The sequence below is a fragment of the Orycteropus afer genome, unplaced genomic scaffold, assembly GCF_000298275.1.
Source record: "Orycteropus afer afer isolate SDZICR_OR568_19922 unplaced genomic scaffold, OryAfe1.0 scaffold00244, whole genome shotgun sequence".
NCBI lineage: Eukaryota > Metazoa > Chordata > Mammalia > Tubulidentata > Orycteropodidae > Orycteropus > Orycteropus afer.
This window is the reverse complement of record NW_006921831.1, coordinates 2,969,131-2,988,781: the sequence shown is the minus strand read 5'-3', so window position 1 is coordinate 2,988,781 and position 19,651 is coordinate 2,969,131. Positions and strand designations below refer to the sequence as shown.

At 49.0% G+C, this 19,651-nt stretch overlaps 1 protein-coding gene across 1 annotated transcript; it reads right to left on the bottom strand.

Moving 5' to 3' along the window:
* Window positions 1–4,172: 4,172 nt before the first annotated feature.
* Window positions 4,173–5,487, bottom strand: ASCL2 (achaete-scute family bHLH transcription factor 2). Its single transcript, XM_007949277.2, has 2 exons — window positions 5,185–5,487; window positions 4,173–4,835 (listed from the first exon to the last, which is right to left on the bottom strand). The coding sequence occupies exons 1-2, from the start codon at window positions 5,485–5,487 to the stop codon at window positions 4,173–4,175; spliced, it is 966 nt and encodes a 321-aa protein (XP_007947468.2).
* Between the last annotated feature and the right edge of the window lie 14,164 nt (window positions 5,488–19,651).

The window sequence follows — 19,651 nt, the reverse complement described above, 5'->3', positions numbered from 1 at the left end:
CTGGGGCAGTGACTGGTGCTCAATAGTGACAGCTTTGGGGCAGGGAATGTTATAACTAGAGTGACCAGGGGACACCTGCCATGCCCTCTTTCCACTCTCAAAGTGTCCCCGATTGGATAATACAGGTCAGCATATTCCTGGAGGATGGTGCACACTGCCCACATCTGCAAACATCAGTCAAAGCTGGCAGCCTGGATCCCGGAAGAGAGATGGCAACAGCAGTCTGTGCTTTCTGACGATGGAATCCAGGGACAAACTTGCCTCTGACACTCCCACACCAAGAACCAAGCTGGGGTGGCACTGAGGAAGAGGAAGACAAGAGGTACACAGGAGGTACAGACAACAAAGATGAACCCTCTTGCATGTATAGTACTGCATTGTCAGTGATGACAAGCATTGATCTATAGGTGGATAGATGGGTGGACAGGCTGAATGATCAGGTTTGTCTAGGCAGGGGGAGTGTGCCCATGACAATGGATAGGGTTGGCAGACAATGTTTCTACATGCGTATTTGTATGTGCCCGTAGGAATGTCAGGGTGTGTAGTAGAGCTGACAAAGGCAAGATTGTGGTGGCTCCTTGACCACAGCCAGCTACCCAAACGGAGCAAGTAGTTGGACCTGTGGGCTTGGGACTATAGTTACAGGCACAATAAGCTCAATTGATGTAACATCCTCCACAAAACATTGCTATGAATCCTACTTTGGTGAGAAGTGACTGGGATCTTAAAAGCTTGCAAGTGGTCATCTAGATGCAACGATGGGTCTCTTCTCATCCAGAGCAAAAAAGAATGAAAACCAAGGATGCATGGAAACAATTAACCCAGGGGACTGGTAGACCATGTGATCCTCAGCCTATATGAATATGAGACCAAAATAACTAGATGGTGCCCAGCTACAACTGTCAATCACTGGGATGGGGGATTGGTGCAGGAGATCCTGGATAGAGTGGGAGAACAATGTAAAACAAAACTCAAAATCATAGAAAAAGACCAAATTTGCTGGTCTGATATCCTGAGACTATGGCCCCTAATTACCCTTCATGTCTGGAACTGAACTCACTCCTGTGGCTTCCAGCCAAACAATGGACAGGCATATGGGGTGAACATTTACATCAGGTAGATACACTCCTTGGAGAGATCAATCCTGGGAGAACAAGGGCAGTGCATGCACAGGGAGACAGCTCAGGGGGCAGGAGTGCATGCAAGGGAAGGACACAGGGAAGAAGTAACTACACGGAGGAAGTGGGAGGGGAGCTGTTACATTGTGGGGAATTAGTCAATGTCATGAAACAAAATGTGTATGAACTGCGTATGGAAATGAATTTGCTCTGTGAACTTTCATCTAAATCACAATAAAAATTTAAAATAATAATTGAAATTAAAAAGGAACCAAACCATACCCAAGCCCATGACCACTTCTCTGTCCTGTTCTTTTCCATTTTATTATAGTAAAATAAGACACAGCCCAAGACTTGCTGCTGTCACCATTGCTAAGTATACAGTTCAACAACATGAATTCTCTTCACCACGATGCACCCATCCTTTCCCATCACCCTATCCATTCCCAAATATTTGCATCCCCCCGAACAGAGGCTCTGTGCCCCTGAAGCAGTAACTTCCCATTTTCCCTCCCCCAGCCTGTTAGCTGCCCACCCAGAGCGACCCCATGCACCATGGGGTCAGCTGCTGTCATCCACGAGGTTCATCGGCCGTTTGCAGTAGAAGGCTCCCTGTAGCCATGTGTAGGCCTTTGCCTGTACTGGCCGTTGTATGTCAGAGGGACCACACGTATCAGAGGGACCACCCGTGTCAGAGGGACCACACGTTGCTTGTCCTTCCGCATCTGGCGCATCTGGCTTCTTGCTCTCAGTGTCACGTGTTCACAGGCCCTTCGCTAGTGTTTGATCCTCCCTGTGGCTCCAGCCATGGACTCAGCTTTGCCCCTGGCCTTGGGAGGAGCCTGAGCTAGGCTGATGCTGATGGTGGCCTGAGAGGACCTCTGAGCAGCCCTGCTGGGGAAGGGCTCTCTGTCGAGACCAGTCTTCTGAAGAGGACCCACCACCTGGGGGCACCATGGTTCCAAAGCAGACATCAACCCTAAGCCAACACCAGCCACTTTCACTTCCCAGGGTTCCAACGGCTTTGCCCTACCCACAACTCCCTCCTGATCTAAGGGTGCCCTCAGCAGCCTAGAGCAGCCTGGGGACTCCCCTCGGCCCTGCCCCACCCCTGCAATAAAAGGAAGATTGTGAACACCTCAGACTTCAAAGCTGCCGACACCCAGGGTCAAAGGTAGAGCTGAGTCACTGTCTCTCCGAGCTGGCTGCCAGGCAGGGAGCATTGTGGGGTGGGAGGGCTCCTCCAAGGACTGGCTTTCCTGTTCCTTTCAAGAAGCCGCTCTCAGGGCTCAGAGATGTGCAGGGCACCGCCACTGGCCAAACCCGCACCTTGCACTCTGGATACCGCAGGCACAGGGGCTAGGACCCACCAGGCACCAATCCCCAGCCACCCAGCGAGCCCCCCACAACTCTACAGGTGGGTCTGCTGTTGTCTGCAGCTGCAGGTGAAGCAGCGGGCCCAGGATCGCCCACCTGGTAACAGGCAGTGGAAATGGGAACACTGGGCAGCCTGCCTGGCCCAAGCCCCTGACATGGAGAGCAGACAGTGCCCCAGGCTGGTGCACCTGGGTCCGAGCCCAACATCCTGCCCCCACTGCCAGTCTCCTGCCTCTCACCTCAGCTTCCCGGCTGTGACATGCAGGCCTCGGCCCACCCTACTTTCCAGAAGCCCCCAGCCCCACAACGGTCTGCCACCAGACCTCACACCCCTGCACCCACCCTACAGAGGAGGGGGCAGAAGCCAAGGAGAGTGACCCTGCTCATTCATACAGGTGACTGCCACCCTTCCATCCAAGCCTGCCCCTCACCTGCGACCCAGGGCTCAGGGCCACACACAGAGAGCAGCATCAGGCACCACTGATAAATAGAACGTAATTCTTTATAAAGTCCACCTTCCCCAAACGACAGTCCTTTCCTGGCACACCTCCCCCAGCTGAGCAGCGCCCCCCAGAGCCCCCACTCCCCCTCCGGGGGCTGCTCAGAGGTGCTCTTGGCCAGTTGGGAAAATTCCAGGTCCTAGGGGAGGGGACATGTGCACAGTCTTGATCCTGTTCCAAGTGACTCTTCATACAAAAGTAAGTCTCCATTGTCTCCAGCAGCATCACCTCCGCAGATGGAGTCCATTTGTAGAAAGCAGAGCCTCTGTCCACATGAAATCCTTTCCAGAAAAACCTCCAGGTGTGGGGGCCCCAGCCGCCTCCCATCCTCAGTGGAAAGCCTGAGCGGAAGTGGCCAGGCCAAGGGGGTGGAGGCAAGCCTAGGAAACCTGTGTCCACAATGGCCACCGGACAGGCTGCGCGGGTACAGGGAGCGGTCCGAGGCGCCCCTGGCTCGGGGGTGGCTTCGCCCCTCCGGGCAGGCCGGACTAGAAGCAGTGGGCCAGGGGGTTCGGGCTTGTCCGCCTGGCTGGCTTCCCAGGAGAAAGGCGCGCCGGCCACCAGGCGTGCGGAGCTGTGGGGAGGGAGAAGGGTACAGGAGACCCGGGAGCGAGTTAACTTCGGGATGCGCCCCAGGCGAGACCCTCCCCCACCTCGCACTAGCGCAGTTGGTTCTTCTTTTTCTGGGCCTGTGGGTGCATCGCCTTCGGCCGGTGCCCGAGACAGGGCGGGGCGCGCGCCCCGGAGCCGTGGTGAGTCAGGACTCCGCACCCGCAGACGCAGTTCTGCCATTCTGGGCCGGGGCACGATTTGCAATGCAAAGTCACTCCGCCCCCAGCACCGTGATCTGCCAGGATCCGCAGGCGCTAGGGGCCTCACCCGTTCCAGGGCCGGCCTGTTCCACCCCATCTCCCCCCCACCCCCCATCGGCCTTGAGCAGCTAGGGGAAGTTTTGCAATCGCGGACACTCAGATGCGTTCTTGCACGGGCTTGAAAAGTTTGGGGAAAAGGAAGAGTGAGCCAAATCCGAGCCGTCGCATGGCCTGACGCTCGGCCTCACCGCTCTGGGGGCGTGACCCGCGGGGCTCCCCATCCCACCTCGTCGCCCCTGCCTCCTATCCTACTTGCTCCGGGTGCCCGCGGACCGTGTTACCTCGGGGGGGGGGGGCGGGGACGCTCAGTACCCCCCTAACCAGCTGGAGAACTCCAGCAACTCGCGCTCCGCTGAGCTCAGTGCGCCCTCGCAGCCACTGTCGTCCGACGAGTAAGCAGAGCGCGGGGAGCCGGGCTCCGAACTGCCCCCGCACCCGGGGGACGACGAGGCGCAGGAGGGGGAGGCGGCAGCCGCTGCGGGGGTCTCCGAAGGCGCGCGCGGCGCGGGGGTCCTCGTGGCGGGGGCCAACAGCCCCCCTGACAGCGCAGCGCGCACGGAGTCGTGCTCGGCCAGCAGGCGCTGCAGCGCGCGAATGTACTCCACGGCTGAGCGCAGCGTCTCCACCTTACTCAGCTTCTTGCTGGCGCAGCCGTAAGGCACGTGCTGCCGCAACGCCTGGAAGCCCAAGTTCACCAGCTTCACGCGGTTGCGTTCGCGCTCGTTACGCCGCGCCACAGCCGCCGCGCCACCTCCGGCCTCCTCCAGCGCGCCCAGCCGCCGCCGGCTGCAGCGCAGCCGCTCAGGGGACGCGGGCCGCCGTCGGGCACAACGGCCGCCGTGGACGACAGACGCTACGGGCGCGGGCCGGGACATCGCGCCGGCGTCCGCTAAACCCGCATTCACCCACCGGACGCCTCCTCCGAGCCCCGCGCGCCGCTGCAAGGTGCGGGCGGAGGCGGCGCGCCCCTAGGGCCCTCGAGCACAGAGCCGCGGAACGACTCCCCAGGCGCGTTGCTGGGTGGCCGAGGTGGCAGGCCGTGCGCGCAGCGGAGCGTGGGGCGCTCGCGTCCCGCGCGTGCGGACAGACGCTCCCAGGTCTCCCCGGCGCGGCTGTTTTTAAATAGATAGATAACCCTCCTCCGCCGCGGCCACCGCCCCCTTCTCACGCCCTCCCGCCTCGCCTCGCCCTGCGCACGCTTCGCCCTCCCCCTCGCGCACTAGCAGCCAAGCCCAGGCCGGCCGTGCGCGCGCCCCCAGCAGCTCCCTGGGGCCCCCTACCAGGCGAAGCTGGAGGTCCGAGTGAGACCCCCGCCACCCCTTTCCCAGTAGGTGCCAAGTGCGCGCTACTCGGCGCCGTCTGCAGGTGCCCGATGCGCCCCCGCTCCCAATCCGCAGGTGCTAGCTGCACTGCCCCTTCCTCCCCTGGCAGCCCGAGGTTCCCTAGCCGTCCGTCCTCGGCACGCGCAGCGCGCGCCCTGGGCGAGGGCGGGGCCGCGCAAGACTTTGGGCAGCACGCGTCGCTCCCCCACCCAACCCCACGCCCTCGCCAGTCCCGCCTCTTGCGGCCGAGGGGCGGAGTCTTCTGACTGGACCAATCGCGGGTCGCCTCCTCGGCCATTCGCGCCAGCGCGCCCCGCCCAATCCCCTGGGGGAAGCGCGCGCGCCAGGCGCGTGGCTCGCGGGAGCTTCGCGAACTAAATTCACTGCCCGCCCGGCCTCAGGCCCTACGCGCACCTGCCCCCATCGAGCCCACCTGTGCGCTCCACCGCGGGGCTGGGGTGGGTGTGGGGAGTGGGCGAGCCAGGCGCGTGGGGCACCCAGGTCCCTGGGCACCCTGCCCTCCTCGCCCACACTGAGAGCCCTCGGTGGGGCCCCTTGGCCCAGGGTCTGGGGCCTGTCCCCATCGCCACGACTTGGGCGGCGGTCAGCCCCGCGGCTCCTCCCTTTCCCGGCCACGCAAGCGCTGCCCAATCCGGCCAGGCCTGCTGGCTCCCGACGTTCCTCCAGTCTCCGTCTTCCTTTCCCGGCCCGCGCTCCTCGGTCAGCGTCCCAGCAACTTCCACAAGTACACCCTGTAAAGCTTCAGCCTTCCGCCTCTGTCTCGGGCCTCTCCCCGGGCCTGAGACTGTACCAGCGGGTAAGAGGCGCAGGGGAATAGGAGCGGCGCCTTTGTGCCAGCGCAGGCCGGGTTTCCTGGGGGAGGGAGACGAAGAGAGCTTTTCTCCCCGCCCCATGGCTGGAGATCGGAGGTGTGCGGGGACCGGGCGCTGGGAAACGTACAGAACGCGCCATTAGGAACGGAGTTTCATCCGGCCTCCCCGCCGTCTGGGGAAGCCAGTTCCGCAACTCCGCGCTCCCCGGGGGCTACAGATGGGCTGGATTTTCCGAAGGTGGCCACCGGAACGAGGCTGCTAGGCTGTCCTTGGTGCCTGGAGGGCCTTCCCATCCTGTGATGCCAAGGGGCTGGAGGCCTGAGCTTTCGGGTAAGTGAGACCCAAGGCCCCTCCCCTAGATCTCCTGGGGGGTCTCTGGGGCCCACTGGCTCCCAATACGCAGCAGGAATTGGAGGGGAGGCACTTGCATGACCTTCCTGTCTGGGGGGTGGGGTGGAGGGTCGCACCTGCCTAGCCGCTGAGGGTTGAACTGTGCCTCCGTGGTCTCTGACCTGGACGCTGTCTTGGGGGCTGGGTGAGTATGGGGTCCCACAGTCACAGCCCAGTGTTACGGATTGAATTGTGACTGCAAAGCTCATGCTGTAAATCCTATCCCCCATACTTGTGGCGTCCTCCCATGTGCAAGCGGGCTTCCTCTCTGTTATGAAGCCATGTCCTGTGAGGCGGATCTTCAGCCAATCATCTTTGAATCATGGATCAAGCAGGTTAGGTGCTGCTGCGCGTGGAGATGGGAAGGGAGATGCGTGCCAAGGGGAGACCAGGAACTGAGCAGCAGAAGCTGCAGACAGACTAGGCCCTTCCCCAGAGCAGACAGAGAGCCTTCCCTTAGAGCCGGCGCCCTGAATTCGGACTTCTAGCCTCCTAATCTGTGAGCAAGGAGCCGCGGTGGCTCAGTGACTAACCCTCCAGCTACTAACGAAAAGGCTGGCAATTCACACCCACCAGTGGCTCCACAGGAGAAAATGCCCAGGGTTTTGTTCAGGTAAAGATTGACGGCCTTGGAGATCCTGTGGGCAGTTCCACTCTGTCCTCTAGGGGCGCTGTGGGTCGGAATCTACTCCAGGGCAGTGGGTGTGGTTTGGGCTTTGCTTCTGTGAAGATTGACAGCCTTGGAGACCCTGTGGGCAGTTCCACTCTGTCCTCTAGGGGCGCTGTGGGTCGGAGTCAGCTCAGTGGCACACAAAAACAAATAACAAATTCCTCTTTGTTAAAGCCCCCATTTGTGGTTTCTGTTATAGCAACGCTAGATAGCTAAGACACTCAGCAAGTGGCCCAATCCCATGTTCCCAATCTGCTTCCCTGTCGAATGCACACTCCAGCTTACCCTGCACCTGCCCTGTTCATCTGTAATGGTCACTTGGCAAACCTGCCTGACCTCTGCCTGTCCACAGCATGGCTGCAAGACCAGGCAACAGAGAACACCTGCCACCTGGAGGCTTCCAGAATCCTGCTGCAATGGGAGGCCAGGCACCTTGGAAATTGAAAGGCTTCCAGGCTCACTTCAGAGGTGCTGAGAAGACAGAATCAAAGCCACGCTGGAGAGAAGGTGTGGGGCTCCTCCTCCAAGGGGGGGTGCCATGCCCTTCCATCTCCAGGGGTGCAGGGTGAGCACAAGGACATGGCTGAGGAGAGCCCCGGGCAGCCCAGAGCAGCACCATGCAGCAGAAACATGGATGTGGTCCTCATGTGTATAATTTTAAATCTCTAATAACCACATTAAGATAAACTAAAGAGAAAGAGGCAAGATGTATTTTAATAATAGATTCGATATATCATTATTTCAAGATATAATCAATATAAAAAATAGTGAGCCATTTCATATTATTCTACTAATTTTCTAAGTCAGAGGGAACTCCTTAGCATGGGCTTACCACATTGCAGTTGCTCAGTAGGCATTTGTGGTGAGTGGCCACCTAGTGGGCAGTACAGATCTGGACCGAGAGGGGTCTAGCCCCATCCCTGCACATGACAGATGAGGAAACAGGCCAGAGGGAGAAATGATGTGCCCAAAGCTGGCCAAAAAGAGAGAGAGAAAGAATCACAGCCCATGACTGCTCCGTGGATTCTGCCTTCATCCTGGCCCCTTGTGCATGCATGGGGTTTGGCGTCGGCTTCTAGCTGTGGCTCTGAGGGCTGGGAAGGCCCACTCAGAGAACAGCCGTCTTATGACCATTTGTGGAGAGGCCACTTCTTCATCAAACCATCTTTCTCCCCCAAGACAAAAAACTAGCAGAGCATTGGACCGTGAGGAAAATTGCAACACATTCAAGACAGGACAAGTCCTAAAGGCTACATGTTCTAACCACAGTTCAACAAAACTAGAAAAATGTCCAAAATAGGGTCCCAAGGGGGCAGATACAAAAGGGAAAGCTCGTGCCTCTAACTCACCTGGAGGCTAAAGAAGAAATAAAAAATGCAGCTATGTGGTGAAAATAAATAGTCATGAGAACGATTCCTACATAAACTTTCCCCCAGAACAATTTTACAGCCTCAAATCAGTTTCTTAGAAAAGAAGAAAGAATAGAAATGAACAAACATTCAACTTAAGAACATCAGAGAAGTCTGGCCATTCTCCCCTCCAAGGAGCATTCTGGCTGCACTTCCTCAGAAGAGACCTGTTAGTCCTTTCAGCAGTCCATGGTACTTTCAGCATTCTTCGCCAACACCACAGCTCAAAAGCATCAATTCTTCTTCAGTCTTCCTTATTCATTGTCCAATTCTCACATGCATATGAGGCAACTGAAAATACTGTCAGCCGCACCTTAGTCCTCAAGGAGACATCTTTGCTCTTCATCACTTGAAAGAGGTCCTTTGCAGCCGATTTGCCCAGTGCTGTACGTCATCTGATGTCCTGACTGCTGCTTCCATTGGCGTCGACTGTAGAACCAAGCAATGTGAAGTCTTTGACAATTTTAATCTTTTCTCCATTTATCATAATCTTGCTCATAGGACCCGTTGTGAGGATTTTTGTTTTCTTTATATTGAGATGTAATCCATACTGCAGACTGTATTCTTCAATCTTCATCACTAAGTACTTCAAGTCATCCTCACTTTCAGCAAAGTTGTGTCGTTAGCGTATCGCAGGTTGTTAATGATTCTTCCTCCAATCCTGATGCCATGTTCTTCTTCATATAGTCCAGCTTCTGGGATTATTTGCTCAGCAAACAGATTGAATAAGTATGATGAAAGGATACAATCCTGACGCACTCCCTTCTTGATATTAAACCATGTAGTGTTCCCTTTTTCTGTTAGAATGACAAGTTCCTGGTCTATGTACAGGTTCCTCATGAGAACAATTAAGTGTTCTGGAATTCCCATTCTTCTCAATATTATCCACAATTTGTTATGATCCACACAATCAAATGCTTTGGCATAGTCAATAAAACACAAGTTAACATCTTTCTGATATTCTTTGCTTTGAGCCAATAACCATCTGACATCAGCAATGATATCCCTCATTCCACATCCTGTTCTGAATCCAGTCTGCATTTCTGGAAGTTCTCTGTCAATATTGTGCTGCAACCATTTTTGAATTATCTTCAGTAAGATTTTACTTACATGCAATATTAATGATATTGTTCGATAATTTCCACATTCTGTGTGATCACCTTTCTTTGGAATGGGTACAAATATGGATCTCTTCCAGTCACTTGGCCAGGTAGCTGTTTTCCAATCTCTTGGCATAACCGAGTGAGTGCCTCCAGCAGGGCATCCGTTTGTTGAAACATCTCCGTGGGTATTCCATCAATTCCTGAGCCTTGTTTGCCAATTTTTTCAGTGCAGCTTTGACTTCTTCCTTCCGTACCACTGGTTCTCCATCATATGCCACCTCCTGAAATGGATAAAGATGTACCAGTTCTTTTTGGTACAGTGATTCTATGTACTACTTCCATCTTCTTTTGATGCTTCCTGCATCATTCAATATTTTGCCCATAGAATCTTTCAGTATTGCAACTCAAGGCTTAAATTTTTTCTTCAGTTATTTCAGCTTGAGAAATGCTGAGTGTGTTGTTCCCTTTTGGTTTTCTAACTCCAGGTGTTTGCATATTTCATTACAGTAATTGGCTTTATCTGCTCGAGCTGCTCTTTGAAATCTTCTGTTCAGCTCTTTTATCTTGTCATTTCTTCCATTTGTTTTAGTTACTCTTTGCTCAAGGTCAAGTTTCAGAGTCTCTTCTGACATCCATTTTGGTCTTTTCTTTCTTGCTAATATTTTTAATGACCTCTTCCTTTCTTTATGAATGATGCTCTTGATATCATCCCACAATTCTTCTGGTTTTCAGTCATTGGTGCTCAGTGCATCTAATCTATTCTTTAGATGGTCTCTAAATTCGGAAGGATATATTCAAGGCCATATTTTGGCTCTCATGGACTTGTTCAAATTGTCTTTAACTTCAAGTTGAACTTGCATATGAGCAGTTGATGTTTGGTTCCACAATCAGTTCCTGGCCTTGTTTTGGCTGAAGATACTGAACTTTTCCATCTCCTCTTGCCACAGATGTAGTCAGTCTGATTCCTGTGTACTCCATCTGGCGAAGTCCATGTGTATAGCCGCCATCTAGTTTTGTTGAAAACACAGTTATTTGCAATGAATAAGTCATTGGTCTTGCATAATTCCGTCATGCGATCTCCAGCGTTATTTCTGTCACCAAGGCCAAATTTTCCAACTATTGGTGATTCTTCTTTGTTTCCAACTTTTGCATTCCAATCACCAGTGATAATCAACACATCTTGATTACATGTTCCGTCCCACTTCCTCTGCTCACTTCTCTCTCCTTTTATCTCTTGTAAAATAAAAGGTAATGCAAGCCACACCCCAGGGAAATTCCCCTTACGTGGCTAGGGCTGTGCATCCCACCCTCATTCCCTTACAACTGGCTGGCTGATCACGTCAGATCACATCATGGGGAATGAATACATCATTGCCTAACTGCCAGACCACTGAGAATCATGACCCAGACAAGCCGACATGCATCTTGGGGGGACACACTTCATCACACCCAGTAAAAATATCTCTCAGAAGCAAAAATGAATTAAAAATTTTTTCCACACAAACGCTGAAAGAATTAATCAGCAGACCCAGTGCAAGGAATGTTACAGGTAGTATTTCAGGCAGAAAATGATATGAGATGGACTTAAAGGTGTGCAGAAAGGGATGAAGACTGCCAGAAACGGTCACTATGTGAAAAACCAAAAAACCAAACTGACTGCCGTCGAGTCACTTCCGACCCATAGCGACCCCTACTGGGTTTCCGAGGCTGTAAATCTTTTCGGAAGTAGATCGCCCCATCTGCCTTCTGCAGAGTGGCTGGTGGGTTTGAACTGCTGACCTTCCAGTTAGCAGTCAGGTGCCTTACCTACTATGCCACCAGAGCTCCCTGAGTACAATGGAAAACTACACATAGTTGCTGTCAGGTCAGCTTGTGGCATCCTCATGTTGTCAGAGGAGACCCATGTGTGCCCCATGGGGCTCTCATGGTTGTGACCTTTCAGAAGCAGTCTGGTCTTTCTCCCAAACATGGTAAAATATATGTTTGTATTATTATTTAAACCTCTTGGTTGAAAGCTAAGTGATTATTTAAATAAAAATAATAACAATTCAATGTGAAGTTGATGTTGTTGTTGTTAGGTGTCACGGAGTCAGCTCCGACTCAATAGTGACTCTATGTACAACAGAGTGAAACACTGCCCGGTCCTGCACCAGCCTTGCAGTCCTTTTTGTACCTGAGCCCATCGTTGCAGCCACCGTGCCAATCCACCTTATTGAGGGCCTTCCCCTTTTTCACTGACCCTCCACTTTACCAAGCGTGACATCTTTCTCCAGAGAATGGTCCCTTCTGACCACATGACCAAAGCAGATGAGACGATGTCTGGCTATTCTCACATTTAGGTGCATTCTGGTGGCACTTCTTCCAATGGAAGAAGGAAGGAGCCATCCATTTCTTAAAGAATTAGCCAGTGACAACCTTATGAATAGCAGTGAGGGGGATGGCATATGTCAAAGTAAACTGTGCGGCAATAGTAGCACAAAGGCCAGGGAGAAACGGCAGTGCACTACGGTAAACTTCTTATGCTGCCTGTGAAGTTGTGTAGTAGCACTGGAAGACAGACTATGGGAAATTAAAGATGGAAACTATGAACTCTTAAACACTAAAATAAGAATGCAAAGAGTTAGAGTTCATGTTATGGACTGAATTGTCTCCCCCCAAAATATGTGTTGTAAATCTAAGCTCTATGCCTGTATTTATAATCCCATTTGGGAATGGGTTGTCTTTGTTATGACAATGGGACAGGATTGGTGTAGGGTGTGTCTTGAATCTCTTACATGTTATAAAATGGGCAGATTAGGAAATGTAGCAGAGATGGGGGGTCAAGAGGCCAAGCCACATGGAGATCACCTAGGAGCAGATCTGGACCTGCCTCCATATCCAAGAGAGAGAAAGCCTTCCCCTAGAACTGGCACCCTGAACTTGGACTCCTAGCCTCTGAAACCGTCATGAAATCAATGTCTGTTTGTGACAGCCATCCACTTGTGGCATTTCTGTCACAACAGCACTAGAAAACGAAGATAGAATTTGTTACCAAGAAGTGTGGGTGCTGCCCTAACAAATACCTAAAACATGGGAGTGGTTTTGGAATTGGGTAATGGGTACATGGTGGAAGAATTTTGAGCTGCCTAATAGTGAAAACCTACATTGCCTTGAAGAGACTGTGCGTGGAGTTGTGGACAACATGAAATTCTGGTGCAGGCTCAGAAGGAAGTGAGGAGAGCTATAGGGAAAGTCTCTATCATCTTAGAGAATACATATGGTGCCATCAACAAAATGTTGCTAGAAATGTGGATGTTCAGTGTGTTTCTGGTGAGGCTCTAAAAGAAAATGACGAGCATGTCATTGGACAGTGGAGGAAGGGTGATGCTTTTTATGCAGTGGTTAAGAACTTGTCTGAATTATGTTCAAATGTTTGGTGGACGTTAGAACTTGTAAGTGATGAACCTGGATGTTTGGCTGAAGAGATTTCTATGCAAGATCTTAAGGGGGCTTTGTGGTTTCTCTCTACTGCTTACAGTATGTAAGAGGAAAGTTGCTGTTGTTGTTAGGTGCCATCACATCAGCTCCAACTCATAGCGACCCCATGTACAACAGAACGAAACACTGCCGGGTCCTGTGCCAGCCTCACAATCCTTGCTATACCTGAACCCATTGTTGCAGCCATGGTGTCAATCCACCTTATTGAGGGCCTTCCCCTTCTTCACTGACCCTCCACTTTTCCAAGCATGATATCCCTCTCCAGGGAATGTTCCCTTCTGACAACATGACCAAAGTAGATGAGATGAAGTCTGGCCATTCTTGCCTCCAAGGAGCACTCTGGCTGCACTTCTTCCAAGACAGGTTTGTTAGTTCTTTTGGCAGTCCATGGTACTTTCAGCATTCTTCAGCAACGCCACAGCTCAAAGCATCGACTCTTCTTTGGTCTTCCCTATTCATTGTCCAGCTCTCACCTGTGTATGAGGTGACTGGAAATACTATGGCTTGGGTTACGTGCACCTTAGTCTTCAAAGAGATAGCTTTGCTTTTCAGCACTGTAAACACTTCTTTTGCAGCAGATTTGCCCAGTGCAGTACATCATCTAATGTCTTGACTGCTGCTTCCATTGGTGTTGATTGTGGAACCAAGTAATATGAAATCTTTGACAACTTCAGTCTTTTCTCTATTTATTGTGAAGCTGCTTACTTGTCCAGTTGTGAGAATTTTTGTTTTCTTTATGTTGAGGTGTCATCCCTACTGCAGACTGTAGTCTGTGATCTTCATCAGAAAGTGCTCCAAATCATCCTCACTTTCAGCAAGATAAGTTTTGTCATCTACATATAGCAGGTTGTTAATGAGTCTTCCTCCAATCCTAATGCCCCACTCTTCTTTATATAATCCAGCTTCTCGGATTATTTGCTCAGCATACAGATTGAATAATTATGGTGAAAGGATACAACCCTGATGCAATCCCTTCTTGATTTTAAACCATTCAGTGTCCCCTTGTTCTGTTCAAATGACAGCCTCCTAGTCTATGTACAGGTTGCTCATGAGCACAATCAAGTGTTCTGGAATTCCCATTCTTCTCAATGTTCTCCATAATTTGTTATGATCCACACAATCAAATGTTTTCACATAATCAATAACACAGAAGTAAACATCTTTCTGGTATTGTTTGTGTGGTGGTTAAGGTTGTTGTCAGCTTGGCTGGGCCTGGTTGAGTGGCTGGGCAGCTGAATGTAGTTATTCCCCATGGTGAGATTGGTAATTAACTCCGTGGTGCAATCTATTGGAGCAACTGAGTAGCTGCTTTGGGTGTGTGATCTGCTCCCTGTGTATAAGAGACAGCTTTGGGAATGGTGTCTAGCTTGTGGCACACTTGAACCCTGCATGTAGCCGTGTCATTGTTTAGCAGCCTGCCATGCTCTGCTGACCTTGGGACTTTCAATGGACTTGAATGAATGGTCTGCTATGTGGTTTAGTAACATAAGGAATGTGCCTTTTTACTTGTCAACCTTGGGCTTGCCCACAGAAGCTTTCAATATGGCAACTTGAGACTTGAATTTTTTCCTCAGTTCTTTCAGCTTGAGAAATGCCAAGTATGTTCTTCCCTTTTGGTTTTCTAACTCCAGGTCTTTGCACATTTCATTATAGTAATTGGCTTTGTCTTCTCAAGCTGCTCTTTGAAATCTTCTGTTCAGCTCTTTCATCTTGTCATTTCTTCCATTGGCTTTAGGTGCTCTTCATTCAAGGGCAAGTTTCAGAGTCTCTTCTGACATCCATTTTGGTCTTTTCTTCCTTTCCTGTCTTTTTAATGCAATGCTGGAGGCACTCACTCTTTTATGCCAAGAAATTTGGAAGACAGCTACCTGGCCAACTGACTGGAAGAGATCCATATTTGTGCCCATTCCAAAGAAAGGTGATCCAACAGAATGTGGAAATTGTCAAACGTTATCATTAATATCACACACAAGTAAAATTTGCTGAAAACAATTAAAAAGTGGTGTGGCAGGAAATCAACAGGGAAATGACAGAAATTCAAGCCAAATTCAGAAGAGTGTGGAATGAGGGATGTCATTGCTGACATCAGATGGATCTTGTCTGAAAGCAGAGAATACCAGAAAGATGTTTACTTGTGTTTTATTGACTGTGCAGAAGCATTTGATTGTGTGGATCATAACAAATTGTGGATAACATTGAGAAGAATTGGAATTCCAGAATACTTAATTGTACTCATGTACATAGACTTGTGCACAGACCAAGAGGCAGTCATTCAAACAGAACAAGGGAACACTGCATAGTTTAAAATCAAGAACAATGTGAATCAGGACTATATCCTTTCACAATACTTATTCAATCTGTATACTGAACAAATAATCAGAGAAGCTGGACTATATGAAGAAGAGTGTGGCATCAGGATTGGAGGAAGATTTATTAACAAGTTGCGATATGCTGATAATACAGCCTTGCTTGCTGAAAGTGAAGAGGACTTGAAGCACTTACTGATGAAGATCAGAGACTACAGCCTTCAAGCCTTCAGTATGAATTCTACCTCAACATAAAGAAAACAAAAACTCACAACTAGACCAATCAGCAACATCATGATAAACGGAGGAAAGATTCAAGTTGTCAGGGATTTCATTTTACTTGAATCCACAATCAACACCCAGGGAAGCAGTAGTCAAGAGATCAAATGGCATACTACACTGGGCAAATCTGCTGCAGAAGACCTCTTTAAAGTGTTAGAGAGCAAAGATGTCGCTTTGAAGACTAAGATGAGCCTGACCCAGTTATCTCACATGCATGTGAAAGCTGGATAATGAATAAGGGAGACCAAAGAAGAGTTGATGCTTTGAATTGAAGAATATTGAAAATACCATGGACTGCCAGAAGACCAAACAAATCTGTCTTGGAAAAAGTACAGCTAGAATGTGCCTTAGAATTTAAAATGGCCAGACTTCATCTCCCATACTTTGGTCACATTGTCAGAAAGGACCAGTCCCTAAAGAAGGATATCACTTGGTAAAGTAGAGGGTCAGCAAAAAAGGGGAAGACCTCAATGAGATGAATTGATGCAGTGGCTGCAAGGATGGGCTCAGGTATAGCAAGGACTGTGAGGCTGGTGCAGGACCAGGCAGTGTTTCGTTCTGTTGTACATGTGGTCGCTGTGAGTTGGAACCAACTTGACAGCACCTAACAACAACAGCAACAAAGGGTGGGATGTTATGGATTGAATTTTGTCCCCGCAACATCTGTATTGCAAATCCTAATTTCTAATCCCATTTCAGTTGTCTTTGTTAAGGAGTTCTTGTGGTACAGTGGCTAAAAGTTTGGCTGCTCACTAACCACAAGGTTAATGGTTCCAATCCACCAGCTGCACTGTGGAAGAAAGATGTAGCAGTCTGCTTCCAAGATTTACAGTCTTGGAAACTCAAACAAGACCATTCCCTGAGTTGATGTCTGGGGCAATCTATTTATGTAAAGATTTACCACCTAGGAAACCCAACAGGGGGTCACAATGAGTCAAAATCCACTCAATGGCAGTGAGTTTGGTTTTGAGTTTTGTCCTATAGTTACTTTGAGTTGGAGTCAAATCAAGGAATGGATTTGCTTTGAGTTTTTTTTTTTCTTTTCTTTTATTATGTTAATGAGACATAATTAGTGTGGGGCGTGTCTTGACTCAACCTCACAAAATATAAAAAGAGCTGTCTACGGAAGGTAGCAGAGATCAGGAAGAAAGATGTCTAGCCACATGGAGATTGCGTGGGAGCAGAAGAGAAAAGCAATTTCCTCCAGAACTGACAGAAAGGGCCTTCCACTAGAGCCAGCACTCTGAATTCAGACTTCTAGCCTCCTAAATGGTGACAAAATAAATTTCTGTTGGTTAAAACCACCCCGTTGTGGTATTACTGTTATAACAGCACTAGGATAACTAAGAGGATGACAGAGCAGAGCAAGCGCAGGGATCCAGGTAAGAGGAGGGGCCCAGGCCCCACCCCCAAGAGACAGGCAAGCAGAAAAAAAGAAGCCAGAGGGGACAACAGAGCAGAGCTGCAGCAGGGATCTAGGTAAGGGGAGGGTGGAGAGGTTTCGAACAGCTAAGTGAGACTAACTTGTCTGTCAGTTTGTCGTACTGTGGTGGTTTGCATGTTGCTGTCATGTGCTGTGCTACCAGTGTTTCAAATGTCAGCAGGGTTGCACATGGTGCACAGGTTTCAATGCAGCTTACAGACTGAGACAGACTAGGAAGAGGCCATCCATTTCTCAAAGAATTGGCCAGGGAAAACCTTATAAATAGCAGAGAAACACTGTCTGATACATTACTGTGCAACTTTATGAATAGCCCAAAAACATTGTCCCATACAGTGCAGGAGGATGAGCCCCTTAGGTCAGAAGTCTTTCAAAATACAATTAGGAAAGAGCTGCATTATCAGAGTAAGACCAGCCTTACTGATACAGATAAAGTAAAGCTTGTGAGACCTCCATTTCCTGATGTGGCATGACTCAAATTGAGGAGAAACAGCTGCAAACATCCATTAATAATTGGAACGTGGAATGTACGAAGTATGAATCTAAGAAAATTGGAAGTTGTCAAAAATGAAATGGAACACATAAAGATCAGTATCTTAGGCACTAGTGAGCTGAAATGGACCAGTGTTGGGCATTTTGAATCAGACAACCATATGATCTACTATGCTGGGAATGACAATTTGAAGAGGAATGACATGCCATTCATCATCACAAAGGATATTTCAAGATCTGTCCTGAAGTACAATGCTGTCAGTGATAGGATAATATCCATATACCTACAAGGAAGACCAGTTAATATGACTATTATTCAAATTTATGCACCAACCACCAAAGCCAAAGATGAGGAAATTGAAGATTTTATCAACGTCTGCAGTCTGAAATTGACCAAACGTGCGTCAAGATGTGTTGTTATCACTGATGAGTGGAATGCAAAGGTTGGAAACAAAGAAGAATCACTGGTAGTTGGAAAATTTGGCCTTCATGACAGAAATAATGTTGGAGATGGCACGATAGAATTTTTCACGACCAGTGACTTGTTCATTGTAAGTACCCTTTTTCAACAACACAAACAGTGGCTATACATGTGGACTTCACCAGATGGAATACGCAGGCATCAGGTTGACTACATCTGCGGCAAGAGTTGTTGGAAAAGCTCAATATCTTCAGCCAAAACAAGGCCAGGAGATGATTGTAGAACAGACCATCAACTGCTCATATGCAAGTTCAACTTGAAGTTGAAGACAATTAAAGCAAGTCCACAAGAGACAAAATATAATCTTGAATATATCCCTCCTGAATTTAGAGACCATCTAGAGAATAGATTTGATGCATTGAACACCAATGACCAAAAACCAGAATTGTGGGACAACATCAAGAACATCATCCTGCAGAAAGCAAGAGGTCATTAAAAAGACAAGATAAGAAGAAAAGACCAACATGGATGTCAGAAGAGACTCTATAACTTGCCCTTAAATGGAGAGTAGCTAAAACAAATAGAAGAAATGACAAGATAAAAGAGCTGAACAGAAGACTTCAAAGAGCAGCTGAAGAAGACAAAGCCAATTACTATAATGAAATGTGCAAAGACCTGGAGTTAGAAAGCCAGAAGGGAAGAATTCACTCAGCATTTCTCAAGCTGAAAGAACTGAAGAAAAATTTTAAGCCTCAAGTTGAAATATTGAAAGATTCTATGGCAAAATATTGAATGATGCAGGAAGCATCAAAAGAAGATGGAAGGAATGCACAGAGTCACTGTACCAAAAAGAACTGGTTGATCTTCATCCATTTCAGGAAGTGGCATATGATGAAGAACCAGTCATATTGAAGGAAGAAGTAGAGGCTGCACTGAAGGAACTGGTGAAGAACAAGGCTCCAGGAATTGACAGAATACACACTGAGATGTTTCAACAAATGGATGCTGCATTGGAGGCACTCACTTGGTTATGCCAAGAGATTTGGAAGACAGCTACATGGCCAACTGACTGGAAGGATCCATATTTGTACCCATTCCAAAGAAAGGTGACCCTACAGAATGTGGAAATTATTGAACATTATCATTAATATTGTATGCAAGGAAAATCTTACTGAAGATAATTCGAAAACGGTTGCAGCAATATATTCACAGAGAACTTCCAGAGGTGCAAGCTGGATTCAGAAGAGGATGTAGAACAAGCAGTATCATTGCTGATGTCAGATGGTTCTTGGCTCTAAGAAAAGAATACCAGAAAGATGTTAACTTGTGTTTTATTGACTATGCAAAAGCATTTGATTGTGTGGATCATAACAAATTGTGGATAACATTGAGAAGAATGGGAATTCCTGAACACTTAATTGCACTCATGAGGAACCTATACTTAGACCAGGAGGCTGTTGTTCGAACAGAACAAGGGGACACTACATGGTTTAAAATCAAGAAGGAAGTGTGTCAGGGTTGTATCCTTTCCCCATACTTATTCAGTCTATATGCTGAGCAAATAATCTGAGAAGCTGGACTAGATGAAGAAGAACATGGCATCAGGATTGGAGGAAGAATCATTAACAACCTGCAAAA

Excerpts from the sequence above, each read along its gene's own strand:
- ASCL2 (XM_007949277.2), bottom strand. The coding sequence starts at position 5,487 with ATGGCCGAGGAGGCGACCCGCGATTGGTCCAGTCAGAAGACTCCGCCC. Across the intron at positions 4,836-5,184 it reads TGGCACCTACTGGGAAAGGG|GGGCGCGCCGCCTCCGCCCG; the intron begins GTGGCGGGGGTC and ends CGAGGGCCCTAG.